The sequence below is a fragment of the Phocoena sinus genome, chromosome 1 (genome assembly GCF_008692025.1).
Source record: "Phocoena sinus isolate mPhoSin1 chromosome 1, mPhoSin1.pri, whole genome shotgun sequence".
Taxonomy (NCBI): domain Eukaryota; kingdom Metazoa; phylum Chordata; class Mammalia; order Artiodactyla; family Phocoenidae; genus Phocoena; species Phocoena sinus.
The window spans coordinates 474,002-487,121 of record NC_045763.1 but is presented as its reverse complement, the minus strand read 5'-3'; the positions used below and the strand labels follow the sequence as shown (position 1 = coordinate 487,121).

Here is a 13,120-nt window from a genome sequence, read left to right as displayed (position 1 = left end):
TGTGATCTGTGTCTCTTTTTTCCCACTTTAGGAGATTGGGGTGCAGGGGCCGGGTCAGCTTCCCCAGGGTCCGTCTGAGCGCTGACCCAGGACTGGCTAGGTGCTGTCCTCTGGGTGCCAGCTCAGCGACAAGGCCCTGGCCGCAGCAGTCCTGGCGGGCGGTCTTTCTGTCTGTGGTGCTGGCTCCTGGCTCCGGTGGGCGTGGCTGGGAGTGGAGGGTGGGGTGGGGTGGGGTCGTCCTTGAGGCTGGTGGCTGGCCTTGGTGCTGACCCCCGACCCTGGCCGGGCTCTGTCCGCGGTGCTGGAGGGGACTGACCACAGTCTACTGGCTCACTGGCCAGGGAGAGAAGGAAGCTGGGTGCCCCCTCCTTCCTGAGCGGGTCTCTGCCCTGCACTGGGGCCCACAGTCAGGCACACACCCCTGCAGAGGGGTCAAGAAAGCCCCACCCCACCTACCAACCTCCCACTCCTACGATGCTTGGACAGGATGCTGGGTGGGGACCCCAGGCTGGGCCCAGCCAGGCAAGTGGTACCCAGCTTTGCCTTCACATGGTTTGGCTGGGGGCTTTCCTGTGCGCTCAGCCTGGGCTACGGGGGGCCCCGAGGAAGCCTCCATGGGCCTCTGTCTGGAACAGTGGCGCTGGGTCACCTGTGCAGGCCAGGGCTTGGCTGGGGCAGGGACAGAGCCTGCCTCTGGGGCCCCAGGGGTTGAGATCCCCCGGAGCTGAGGCCCCTTATGCACTCTGGAGGGTCACTGTGGGGTCAAGGTCAGCAGAATGTAGGGCTGGGGAGTCACAGCGGAGTTGGGGCACAGTCTGTAGGTTGCTGCTATAGGGACTTGGTCTGGGGGCACCTTGACTAGGTATGAGTTCACTGGGGTGAGGTCACTGGGTCAGGGGCCGCTTGTTTTTTTTCCCTGAGTCTCCTTCCTGCCCCCACTGCTGCCTCGCCCTCTGGCGTCACCAGACTCCCTCCCAGGAAGACTCAGGGGTGTTGAGGTCCGGCCGCCACAGCAGCAGGGTAGCACTTAGGCAGGTGGGAGGTGCCCAGGATGCCCAGCACACAGAAGAGGATGGCACCCATCTGCACGGCGGGCTGGGAGACCACGTGCACGTCAGCAAAGGGGGACGAAGGAGACCAGGTGATGAAGTAGGCCAGCATGGCAAAGGTCAGGCCGCGGGCACCGTTGTAGCCCCCGGGCCAGCTCTTTACCGGGAAGGTGCCCAGGAAGCAGAGGAAAGCCAGCGTGGCGTTGGTGGCGTGCACCAGGCCGAAGCTGACCCAGGAGCGCACGTGGCAGTGCACCAGGCGCCTCCATGGGTGGCACTTGCCAGGCTGTCGGCACCTCCGGCGGGAAGATACCAGCCAGCGCCCCACAGGCGGCTGCAGAGCCGGTCTGCCCAGCTCTGCTGCAGCTCTGACCCCACGAAGATCTCAGCCGCCTGCAGGAAGGGTGTGCTCCAGCAGCCGGTGAGCAGGAGGTCGTGCAGCGGCGGCTGGGCCAGGCAGTCTGGCAGGGCTGGGCCGGCCGGGAAACAGGAGGACGCTGAGGCAGACGAGGCCCAGGCAGAGCAGGCCTGTGGCCCCCCCACCCGAGGCCTGAACCATGGGCTGTGCCGGCGCCAGATGAAGAGTCCCAGGGCTGCCAGCACCAGGCCCAGAGCCGGGCCCAGAGCAGAAGCAGCCCCAGGAACTTGGGCCGGCGGGGGAGGCACCGGTGCTCCAGTCCGGGGACCTGTGGTCCTGGTCACACTTGCTGCAGAGGGCAGGGGAGGAGAGGGGGGTGCTGGGGGCCGTCGGCTTCCCCCAGCCTCGCCCCTGCCGCGGCCTCTGGCCTCAGAGCCAGGCCTGTGCCCCCGACCCTGCGGGGACCCTCCCTCACTCGTGCGACAGCGTGGGAAGGCCCCCTGGAGGGCTCACCTGGGTTGCGCTGGTCGCTGCCTGCCTTGCAGTCGGCACCGTCGTAACAGCAGGAGTGGAAGCCCTTAACGCGGTGCACCTGGCCCTCCTTGCACTGCCGCGAGCACTGGGGCACGGGCTCCTGGCACGGGCTCCTGGCACGGGCCCCGGGGCTCAGGCTCCGCACGGCTGGCTGCAGCTGCCCGAGCCCCGGGGGCGGCCCCGCTCCCTCAGGCAGGGCTGGTGCTCACCTGGTTTCCCTGCGTGTGCCACCTCATCTGGGAGTGGGCGTCCGGTCCCACCGTACCCACAGCTTCAGGTCATGATTCACGTCCACGTTCCCGTTGGTGTCAAACCGCAGGCTCAGGTTGTGCATGTTCTCCGGGTGCTGGCGGGGGGCGGGGAGCCCCCCCAGCCCCCCAGCCCAGACCTGCTCCCACCGCCCCTCCTCCCTGGTGGCGCTGGTGGCACAGCTCCCGTGCCCTCACCTGCCAGGGCCGCACGGGCTCCCGCACGGGGCAGCCCGAGGTGTCGCAGAGCAGCATGTTGTGGAGCGCCTGGGCCACGCCGTACACGGCTGCGAAGGCGCGAAGGTCTGGCGGTGCAGCAGCCCGTCAGTCACGTTCTCCAGGGTGATGCAGTCACGCTGGGGGCAGCGCGGCCCCACCGCGTGCTCCTCCAGGCCTGGCTGCCCTGCGTCCAGCGAGGCGCAGTAGGCGGCGTCCGCGGCCAGAGCCAGGCACGTCTGCACGTAGGACGGGAACTCGGGCATCTGGGCGCCCTGACGCGGAACGCCTAGCACGGTGCCCACCCGGTCCATGCTGGGCAGCGTCATGACCAGGTTTGAGGGCAGCCAGGCCTCGCTGGCCACCCACATCTTGGGCGAGAGCCTGTAGCGGATGCTGTAGCTGAAGAGGGTGCGGGCGGCACAGGCAGAGGAGAACACCTCACCACCTGCACGCTGCTCTGGTTCACCCGGCTTGGCAGGCCCTGCACGGAGCCCAGCCGCGGGCTGCCGGCTCTGGGCAGCGGCATCCGGCCCTCGCGCACGACGCAAGTGCCCTTGGCGTCGGCCAGGCCGGAGAAGAGGCACGGGCCCTGCCAGCTGTACTCGTCTTCGCTGCCCACGGTGGCCACCCAGCTCCAGTGCAGCTCCCGCATCAGCTCCACCACGGCCGCCACCTGCACGCGGTCGCTGGGCACCGTGCGGAGGAAGGACGGGAACGTCTCGCGGCTGCTCAGCCGGTCCGTGCTGGCGCCGTAGCTGACCTGCGGGTCCAAGGCAGCTCCTGACGCAGGGGCTCCCGAGGCGGGCAGGAGGGGGGACGCGGGCTGGGGGGCGCACGTGCGGCATGAGGAAGAAGCTGGTGACCAGGGCGACCTCGAAGGAGTGGGGCCCGATGACGGCCAGCACGTGGGGCTGGTACTGCATATAATCGCAGTAGGGGGCGACGCTGCAGCTGCCGGCCTTGGCCATGAACACCAAGCTGGGCTTCACGGCAACCACGGGCTCCCAGCACGTGTCGAAGAGGTTGTAGCCCAGGCGCAGCCCCGGGGATCAGGACGGACCCGCTGTTGATCTCCTCCATGGCCGTCGTCGTGGCCAGCGCCCAGAGCAGCCCAGGGGACGAGAGCATCTTCAGCTGAGCCCGGGGGGCAGCGCCCCCCAGCACGTAGTCCCCTGGCCAGCTGAGCTGCCGGGACAGGCACAGCGGGGCCCCTGCCCTGACGCCCAGGACAGCCACAAGGCCCAGGAGAGCCAGGCCTGGCATGGCAGGTGGCAGCTTCCAGCAGGGACGGCAAGTGGGCAGACTGGCCGGGGCGCCAGATATGGGGAGTCGGGGCGGGGAGGGGCAGAGGATTTGTTCAGCAAAGCGCTTGTCTGTCCTCACCTGCCAGCTCGGGGCCCTGGAGATGTTCTCCGTCTCCTGGGCCCCACAGGTATGCTCACATTGGACTCATCCTGACGCCACCACTAGGCTCTCTGGCTGACAGTGACCCGAGCAGGCAGGCTTTGGGCAGCCGCTGACTGTGACCTTGCTACCTGCCTGTGCCCAAGCCCCTGGCACCCACCTATTCCTGGAGAGGGGTCACCCTGTACCCGTCTGCCAGAGGGGCCTGGATTCTCCGGCTGCCTGTGAGACAGGCTTGGAGGTGCCAGTGCCCCAGAGAGTGGGCACAGAAACACTCCCTCCAGCCCTGGGGAGGCACTGTCGGCAGTCAGGGTGGGAGACTGCAGGGGTGGCTCCCTCGGCAGGCCCAGGGGCAGCCTGGGGGTGTGTGTCCCACAGCCCTGCAGGCCAGCCAGGAGGACAGTGGATGGCCAGATGGCCCGGCTTCCACCCCGTGGCTAGGGTGGGGAGGGTCCCGAGGGGGAGGCCGTGGGCTCTCGGCCTGCCTGGGGACAGTGCACCTTGAGGGTCTAAGGCCTAGAAGCTGCGGGGCCCCGTGGCTGGCTGTGCTCACACCGGCCTGGGCCCTGCCTGTGCGGGCCAGGCTCACAGCTGGGCCTGAGGAGCGGCATGCAAGCGAGGGAGGAAAGGCTGTAACCAAGTGGGCTGCTGCAGCCAGGTCAGCCCCAGGGTGTGCCGGGGGCCTGGGGGCCAGGCCAGCAGCTCCCGCTTAGCCTCTGGGTGCCTGAGGACCCGTCTCCCCCAGTCTGGGGCTGGGGGCCTCACTGACACCAGGCTGCAGGCACCCAGAGGAGCTGGGGGAGCCTAGTGATGGCCCTGGGGTATGGCGGTGGGGCCCGGCAGACATTTATGGGACGTGGTCTAGGGATCCAGTGCTTGCCTGTCTCCACTGCCCTGTGGGGCGCGCACACATGGCACAGCACACACGCTACACGCATGCGCAGGGCCTGCCCCTGCGCCATTGCATGCACACGTGCACACACGTGCAGCCCTCACTGTCTGGCCCGGGGGAACCCCAGGCTGTTCCCCCAGTCACTGGCCTTTGCAGGCACACCAGGCTCTGGTCCCCGCTGGGTGTGGGGACTTGGAGGTGGCTTGTGTTGGGCACTGCTATTCAGTGCTGGCTTTGGGGCAGCGTCTGAGAGGACCCTCCCTGACAGGCATCCTCCTTCTGTCCATGCCACTGCCATGGCGTGAGCAGCCCCCTTCCACTGGCTGCAGTCCAAGCAAATTTCCTTCTCTCTACACGGTGTGTGGCTGGCCTCAGACCTGCGTTTCCAACTCAGCCACTTAGGTGATTCTGTGACTCAGTTTTTTCACCTCTAAAGTGGGGATAATGTGGACCTTGGCAACAGATGGGGTTCGGCAGGGCTAACGCTTGCACAGAGACGGGCAGGACCCCAGCACTGGCCGGGGCATACCTCACGTCCCTGTGGTTGACACGGCCCTGACTGCCTGGGAGCAGGTACCTGGCACACCCGACACCCCCGTCCTGGAGAGCAGCAGTTCTGCTAAGTGCAGTTTGTTTATTTTGGAAAAGCCATCACCCGTATTACAGCTTCTAAGGGTACCTGCAAGCTTGCACTTACGTGCATTTGCTGCACGGTGAATAATGTCCCCTTGGCACCTGAGGTCCTGGCCTCACAGTGAAGAGGCAGTGGGTGGGGCCAGGCCCCCAAGCACTGGGTGATGGCTGGGAGGGGTGTGGCCACCTGCCAGCCTGTCACTGAGGCAAAGCGGTTGAGGCCCCCTCCTTTGTGCTATGTCATCCTGGGTCTCCTGAGCTCCACGGGGATGGAGCAGTAAGGGGCAGGGAAGAGGGAGCACAGCATCTCGCTGGATGCTGGGGAGGGAGGAGCCAGCACTGGCCCAGAGGAGTCCCGGGATCCTGGGGGTTCTCGGGCTGTGCTATGCAGACTCTAGGCCGCAGGTGGCGGCTGACACGTGTGCAGGGCGGTGGCAGCAGGGCAGTCCTTCCCTCGGGGTTTCAGGTCCTGCTGTCGCTGCTGAGGACACGTGGGCCCCTGGCTGAGGAGGCGAGGGGCGGGGGGAAAGCCTGCAGTGCTGACCCCTGCCCAGGACTCTCTCCCTGTCCTGGGGACAGCCAGCCGTTACAGAGGGGCCCAAGGCAGCCCAGCTGGGCAGACACTGTGTCCTGCGCCCCACGACTCCCCGTAGCTCACAGACTTGACCCCCAGGCAGGGGCAGCTTTTCCATGAACACTAATCCTGACCCCCACTGACTGCTTCCTGCACTTCATCCACCCGGGAGAGGCCTGACTGGACATGAGTGTAACTTAGCTGAGGGTAAAGATGAGATGCCCAGGCAAAGGAGAGGCCGGGCGTGGAGCAGACGGCCAGCATCTGCCTTCTTCGTGATGCCTGTCTGCAGCGGCTGGATGCTGTGAATGGCTCCCGACGAGCTCAGCTCACAGGGGGACCCAGAAAGTTCCACGGTGGGACTGATGGGTCCCAGCTGCCCCCACCCAGCTCTGAATTAGGGGAAGCCCACCCCACCTGGGCCTGCCAGCCCCTAGGGTAGGTCCAGCAGGGCGTGCTCGGCGTAGAGCCTCTGGGAGATGTCGTAGACGCGTTTGATGAAGGGCAGGGCCTCGCCCAGCATCTCCACGGCCTGCTCAGGGGACCCCACGTTCATGGTCTCCAGGAAGACCTTGCGTGTGGGCAGTGCACAGAAGGCCACGGTAACGGCGCGGCGGATGATCCAAGGGTGGTAGGCGGCCAGCGAGGCATTGTAAGAGTCAGTGCAGAGCGCGGCAGTGCGTGCGTCCTCAGGGCTGGTGCGGACGCCCTCCAGGAAGAGCTGCAGCCAGTGCAGGGCGCGGTGCAGCCGCAGCACCGTCCGGCAGCCCGAGTCGGGGTGGCGGGAGCGCCTCTCCAGGTCTACCAGCTGGCTGCCCACCTCGTAGGCCACCATGGCCTGCAGGGTGCTATAGTGCTCCTGCTGGGGGCCACCGCACAGCTGCTCCATGATCTGCAGCTTCGCCACCACATCCTTGGAGATGAACGAGAAGATGGTGCCCAGGCTGTTCAGGAACCTGCGCAAGGGAGGCGGGCGCTCAGCTGGGGGTGCGGGGGAGAGCACCCCCCACCTTCTGGGCCGCGAGTGAGCACAGCCGACCAGCACCGGGCCGGCAGGTGCCTACAAGTGCCGGCGGGACGCAGGTGGCGCAAGTGGGACGCGTGGCCAGGAAAGGCCCTTGCACGCACCTGACCAGCCCCCTCCAGCTGGCGAGGTAGTGGTCCAGCAGCACCTCTTCCTTCTCGTTGAGACACTGCTTGAAACTGAGCAGGACAACTTTCAGATTAAACTCTGACTCCAAGTCATCCATTTCAACAGGAACTGAAACACACCGGGAGTCAGGCTGTGGGTTGTCTCCTGGTGAGGAGGCTCCCTCCTTGGGTCATTATTTCGGGGAGGGAGGGCAGGGGCAGCTGAAAAGAAACAGCTGGGCTACTGCTGCTCCCCAGTGAAAGCCCACAATAACCCCCATCCCCAGGCCAGCCCCTCCTCCCCAGGAGCCCACCTCGCTCTGCTCGGGTCACACCCTCGCAGACACACAGGCCTGGCGCGGCTCTTAGCACGGCCCCCCGACGCTCAAGCTTGTCAAACCCCTGCCACGTCTCACTCGCAGGAGGCGTCTCTGCTCAGATTTCCTTGCTGGTTTATAGTCTGTCTCTCTTGAGTGTGTGTCTGTTCCTACTAACTGGAGAAGTATTTGCTGAGTCCCCATCCAGAGCCAAGCACCCATTCCAGTGCACTGAGTGAGACCGACAGCCTGGCCCCGCTGAGGCAACATCCTAGCGGCAGGTGTGTGTGTGTGATAATAGCAAAGACAGGAAGCTCAACACAGTAGGTAAAAGGATAAGCAGTGGAGAGACAGACTGTGGGCTGAGGCTGGAGGGCCACGCCCTTCCTTGCTTGAAGCTACATCGCAACACACAGAGCAGAGGCTGCGGGGTCAGCATTTGTCGACAGATGGACAGACACCAGTCTTCTCACTCCTACTGTAACTGTACCCGTCGCACACAGAAGGGCAGCTGGAGCACACACAGGTTTTCTCATGCTCCGAAGACAGCCACAGGCCCTCCCCCAGCCCCAGGGAGTCCAGAAGTGCCCCAGGCCAGAGGCCTGCCCTGGATTCTGGCATTCATATAGTCACTCCACAAACACCCAAGTGCCCAAGCGTTAGTGGGTGTCGCTGGGCACCTCAGCCCCTGCCTCCCTGGGTGCCTGGGGCCTGCACTGCGGTGTGGCTCTGACAGGCCCTGGGGACTGAGCTGTGTCTCACCTCATGTCCAGGACAAGCTCTCACCCCTTTGGGCATGGGGGTTCCTGGCTCTTGGCGCTGGGAGCACTGTGGGAGCCCGGTCGCCCGAGGTGTGGTGAGAGCTCAGCCAGGAGAGCACACTGGTGTGCCTGGGCGGGGTCTGCCTTCCACTCTGCGGGCAAATCGTGCACTGTTCTAAGATCCTGTCCCACATCTTTGGGGAAAACGGGCCCGCACACCCTCCCCTGCCCACCACCCAGGCTGCTGGGAGCATCTGATGGGGCCCAGTAGGTGCTGCTGAGGCCCTGCAGGCCCCACGGCTTGGCCGCATGCCTGGCACTGGGTGGAGTGCCCAGAGGTGAGCTCACCCTGTCTTCAGGTGTGGGGGACAGCCGGGCCTGGACTCAGGAAGATAACACTCCGGAGGTTTCTAGAACACCCCTCCCCTCTCTCAGGCCCTCAGTCTTCTGTCCACCGAGCAGATGGCCTCTGAGGCCCTCAGGGCTACCTTCCTGGTCACCAGACATCCTGTGGGCCTGGCCTTCCTGCGCAGAACCTGAGCCAGCAGCCAACAGGAGGTGCCAGCAGCCTTTCAGAGCTTGGAAAAAACAGGAAGGGCAGGGGCGGCGCGGCCGGGGGCGGGCAGCCTGCCAGCTCTGGGAAGGTGATGCAGGGCACCGCCAAGGCTCCCCCAGGGGCGGTCCACGGTCCCAAGGTCAGGGCTCGTCCTGAGGCCGGCCTGAGCACCGCAGCCCTGTGGCTGACAGCAAGCTGAAGGACCCCAGGAAAAAGGGGGCAACCCTCCAGCACCACAGCCCCAGTCTCGCCTGCTAAGGGGGCTCCGGGTTGCGCCGAGGTGGGATCCGGGGCTCGGGTGGGTCCTGCTCCAGCTGAGGCCCAGGGATGGCTCAGGGGCCCGGGGTCCGGGCCAGCGCGGGAGTCGGGTCCTCGGCCGCCCCCTCCCACGCCCGGTTCGGTTGGGGTGGGTTTCCTGAACGCCAGCTCGATCCCACCGCGTCCGGCTCACCTGCAACGCCGACCCTCACCGGCCCCGCGCAGCCGCAGTGGAGGCCTCGGCCCCGCCCCCGGCCACTGACCCACCGCCCGGGATTGGCTGCCGGCCGCCCAATCAGAAGGTCCGATGCGCGGGCCCGAGTTTCCGTCGGGCGCGCCGGAAGCTGGCCCCTTTGGGGTTGCGCTTGCGCAGTGCGTCGCCGCGAGTCGGACGCGCGTGGCGGGCTCCGGGACGCAGGCGCCCGGGTTTCGTGAGGCAGTAGTGGTCCCGCCGGCTCGCTGAGCGCGCCCGACAGGATGCCCGAGATCAGGGTCACGCCCCTGGGTGAGTGCGGCGCGGTGCGGCGCGGCGCGGGAGGAGCGCCCGAAAAGGCCGGTGGGAGGCTCGGAGGGCCGGGGACCCCGGAACGTGTCGTCCTTGCCGCGCGGCCCCCTGCCCGGCACCGGTGCTTAGGGCGCCTTTCTTCTGCTTCTGCATCCTCGCCACTTCCTGCCCTTCCACCTCCTCCATCTGTCTCGCGTCTCGCGTCCCGCTTCCCTGCAGCCTCCGTTTACCCGTCTGCGGTCCACCCCAAGTCAGCCCTTGTTTTACTTGACCGCCGCAGCGTTAAAAAACAAAACAAAACAAAAAAACCCTCAAAACTTTGCTTTTTGCAAAAGATGTAAGTGCACAGTTTAAAGGCTCAAGCAGTACAGAACAGTGTGAAGGAGGAAAGATCACTCGGAACCAGAAACAGCTGGGGTCTCCGTGCACACGTGCCAGGGGCTTTTCGGGAACCTGCCCCCTGCCCTGGCCGTGTGTTGGAAGCATCTTCTCCTAGGGATGTCCCCCGCAGCTCCACATCCTTTATTTTGTGGTGAGCTCTCCTCAAAATAGCCCACCCAGCCCCCAGCGTGGACACTGAGCTGTTGACAGCTGCAGTGAACACTCCTGACCCTGGCCTGCTGGGTCGCAGCGCACATCCTACCCCACCAAAGGTGTCGTCACCCCAACGCCCTCTCCTAGTTGTTGGCTCCGGGTCCCCTCTGGCTGCTTCAGCCCCACGCTCTCCCCGCGCCTGGTTCTTCTCCAGGGGCCTTTGCAGGATCCTCCTTCCAGCCTGACCCTTTCCCAGGTGACCCCTTTCTCACCACTCATTCTTTTTTTTTTTTTAAGATTTATTTATTATTTATTTGGCTGCATTGGGTCTTCATTGATGGGCACGGGTTTTCTCTAGTTGTGGCGAGCGGTGTCTACTCTTGGTTGCAGTGCGCGGGCTTTTCAATGTGGTGGCTTCTCTTGTTGCGGAGCATGGGCTCTAGGCATGCAGGCTTCAGTAGTTGTGGCACACGGGCTCAGTAGTTGTGGCTCACGGGCTTAGTTGCTCTGTCACCGCTCATTCTTGAATGATCCTATCTTCTTACTGCTTCTTTTACCCCAAATCTGCACCTGGGTGTGCCCCCAAGGTCACTCAGCCACAGCACCATCAGAGCAGAACTACTTATGCGTCACCCTCAGCCTTTGCCACTTTCTGCCTCATGACCCCCTTGGTCTCTCCCACTACAGGGCCTTTGCACAGCTGCCCCTCTCATTCCAGCTGTCCCTCTCCACCCTGCTCGGAATTCGTCTTCTCAGGCAGGGCTGGAAGTTTGTGTGCCCTTCCCTGCTTTACTTTTTCCTGAGGCGCTGATCTCCCCGAATCCAAGTTTGTCTAGGTGATTATTGTCCGTGTTCTCGGACACACACACACACACACACACACACACACACACACACACACCACCTGGAACCTAAACTCCCTGCGGCCACGTGTCTCCTTGTTTTCTTCCCACCCTCCTGTGTGTCCCAGGCTCTGTCCCCACTTCGCCTGCCCAGTTCGGGCCACTGTCTTTGCTCCCTGGGATTGTTGTGGGTGTTCCTGTTGGGAGCAGGCGGCCAGTGCCTCAGAGCTGAGCTCCGGAGTCTGGAAAACTGTCCCTGGTCCCATGCTCAGGAGCCATGTGCCGTGGGCGGATCCCGTGACTTCTGGGACTTCACATCCTCGTCTGTGAAGAGGGGCGGCCCTTCTCCCTCCCACACATGTCTGCAGTGCCTCTGAGCGGGGCATGGCTTGGGGCTGGAGGTGCAATAGGAAGCAGGCTGAGACCCTGCCCTCAGGGAGCTCACATCCTGGTAGGGGGAGCAGGCCTGTGAGAGACTTCGAGGCCACTGTCTGTGGCTGGGCTGCCTGAGGCTCATAGGTGAAGCTCGTGGCTGCTCTCACCTGCCGTTGTCACAGGTGACTGAAGCTTCTTGAGGACCAGCCGCGGCCCACTTTGGGCGGTGGCCTGGTCACCCTGGTGTGTGTGGTGCTAACAGAAGGTTCAGAAGTTTCCTTGCAGAGGGAGGCTTGTAGGATCCAAGATGAAAAATAGGTCATTTGCTGTCATCGGGCCTTGTGAGGCTGTGTCCCTTTCCTTCTGGGTGCCCAGACCCTAGAGGAGGTGACAGATGGCCGTATGAGGTGGCCGGGATATGCCCCGTTGGGCCTGGAGCATCTGGGCAGGGCTTGGAGGTCAGGACTGTGGATGAGATTCGGGTTATGGTCTGGGCTGGGGTACCTGAGGGGGCCCAGCGGTGGGGCGTCTGTACTGTGGCCACTCTATTTGGTCATTGCTGGACAGCCAGGGCCATGTTTCCCCGTGGCTGGGCTAAAACCACGCAGTGTCCCTCTGCAGTGGCACCTCCAGGAGGTGCCTGGTGGTCACAGCTCAGATGTGGCCCCAGCTAAGGTTTTGGGAGGGGTGGTGAGGCCCCAAGGAGCCCTGGCTTGCCTCTCTTGAGTGCGGGGACCACAGTCCAGCACCCCTTACTCAGCTCCTGGCCTCAAGCCTGTGGGCCACTGCTTTGAGAGGTGAGTGGCAGGGCCCGAGGCTGGAGGCATCATGGGGAAGGGTCTAAGGTGGCCTTGGTGCTTTGTCCCCTCCCTGTGCGTTTCCCTTGCCCGTGTGCAGAGGTGGCAATGCTTCTCACCTCACACCTTGTCCACACAGCAGCCACAGAGGGTTCTGCAAGGCCAGGGGCCCAGAGGGTCCTTTAGGGGTCTGGAGCAGGTGGCTGGGCCTTGGCCTTGGGGCTGGGGCCATCCTCGCAGGGGCAGTTTCGGGGAGAGGAGTGTGGTAGCACCTCTCACCCGTCCTCCCGTTCAGGGGCTGGCCAGGACGTGGGCCGAAGCTGCATCCTGGTCTCCATTGCGGGCAAGAACGTCATGCTGGACTGCGGGATGCACATGGGCTTCAGCGACGATGTGAGTCCCTTGGGTGGGCGGCCGCCACCCAGCCTGCTCTTTGGCATCACCAACTGTGGGCCCGGGCCTCGGCGTCTCAGGCTCTGACCCACAGAGGGGGCAATGTGGGGCACTTGCGCGGGGCTGGTCTGTACCAGATCGGGGCTCCCGGCTCAGGTACCAGCTGGGCAGCTGACCCGCTTCCTGGACGCTCCGAGGCTCTGAGCAGTTGGCAGTCTCAGTGGGCCTGCGGGGTGGGGATGTGGGGGTCAGGCTCAGCTGCACCCTAAGCCCCGGGGGCTGTGCCTGCAGCCCTAGCTGCCCCACTGGCTCCTGAGCCCCGGTGGCATCCTGACCCTTCCCCTACTCCACAGAGGCGCTTCCCCGACTTTTCTTACATCACCCGCAGCGGCCGGCTGACTGACTTCCTGGACTGCGTGATCATCAGGTGGGCACCTTCCCCAGGACCCGCCCACCCACCCAAGTGGCGACTCTTGATACACATCCCCCTGAGCCCCTCCTTGTTCCTTCCTGGAGCATTAGGCTGACCCCAGAGTGACTGCTGGTTGGTGGCACCGCTAGACGCTCGGGCGCTGAGCCCCAGGGCGACTGCGCTCCGGCCCCTTCGCTCCCTCTTGCTTTGCGGCTCTCAGGGCGGGGTGTCTGAGGCGTGCACGGCAGGCCCTCAGCGAGCGAGGGAGGGGGGACGGTAGCCCCCGTGGGGAGGTGCGGAGGGCCCTCCAGGCTGACCCATGTTGCTT

At 64.8% G+C, this 13,120-nt stretch overlaps 3 protein-coding genes across 13 annotated transcripts in view; 1 reads left to right on the top strand and 2 right to left on the bottom strand.

The window, feature by feature from the left end:
• Positions 1-136: 136 nt before the first annotated feature.
• On the bottom strand, positions 137-5,175 carry TAS1R3 (taste 1 receptor member 3). Its single transcript, XM_032609933.1, is given in 17 exon segments — positions 137-912; positions 915-1,019; positions 1,021-1,308; positions 1,310-1,358; positions 1,360-1,511; positions 1,513-1,607; positions 1,610-1,675; positions 1,678-1,719; positions 1,722-1,786; positions 1,917-2,041; positions 2,151-2,182; positions 2,185-2,287; positions 2,388-2,488; positions 2,491-2,847; positions 2,850-3,168; positions 3,245-3,454; positions 3,456-5,175. Coding segments are annotated over 17 exon segments (2,367 nt in total). The 5' UTR covers positions 3,672-5,175; the 3' UTR covers positions 137-870.
• A 146-nt stretch (positions 5,176-5,321) lies between these two features.
• CPTP (ceramide-1-phosphate transfer protein) lies at positions 5,322-9,207 on the bottom strand. Of its 8 annotated transcripts, none has more exons than XM_032609883.1 (4): positions 9,128-9,207; positions 7,357-8,272; positions 7,040-7,172; positions 5,322-6,867 (listed from the first exon to the last, which is right to left on the bottom strand). In XM_032609883.1, exons 3-4 carry the CDS (start codon positions 7,159-7,161, stop codon positions 6,345-6,347), a joined length of 645 nt encoding a protein of 214 aa, XP_032465774.1. In that variant the 5' UTR covers positions 7,162-7,172; positions 7,357-8,272; positions 9,128-9,207; the 3' UTR covers positions 5,322-6,344. The 8 variants fall into 8 exon arrangements, with proteins under 8 accessions (XP_032465774.1, XP_032465792.1, XP_032465783.1 ...); XM_032609901.1 differs by having other exon boundaries at positions 8,122-8,272; positions 9,128-9,206; XM_032609892.1 differs by lacking the exon at positions 9,128-9,207 and having other exon boundaries at positions 7,357-7,536; positions 8,122-9,121.
• An 81-nt stretch (positions 9,208-9,288) lies between these two features.
• Positions 9,289-13,120, top strand: part of INTS11 (integrator complex subunit 11) — a 13,309-nt gene continuing 9,477 nt past the window's right edge. For all 4 annotated transcript variants that reach the window (XM_032609842.1, XM_032609835.1, XM_032609827.1 and 1 more), the window contains exons 1-3: positions 9,289-9,439; positions 12,283-12,380; positions 12,734-12,807. In XM_032609842.1, coding sequence (XP_032465733.1) covers positions 9,412-9,439; positions 12,283-12,380; positions 12,734-12,807 — 200 coding nt within the window. In that variant the 5' untranslated portion in view covers positions 9,289-9,411. The remainder of the gene's footprint in view (positions 9,440-12,282; positions 12,381-12,733; positions 12,808-13,120) is intronic.

Bases quoted from the DNA above. Each gene is read 5' to 3' on its own strand.
- CPTP (XM_032609883.1), bottom strand. From the start codon at position 7,161: ATGGATGACTTGGAGTCAGAGTTTAATCTGAAAGTTGTCCTGCTCAGT. The intron at 6,868-7,039 runs GTGCGTGCAAGG...TCCCTTGCGCAG, and splicing joins AGCTGGAGGGGGCTGGTCAG to GTTCCTGAACAGCCTGGGCA.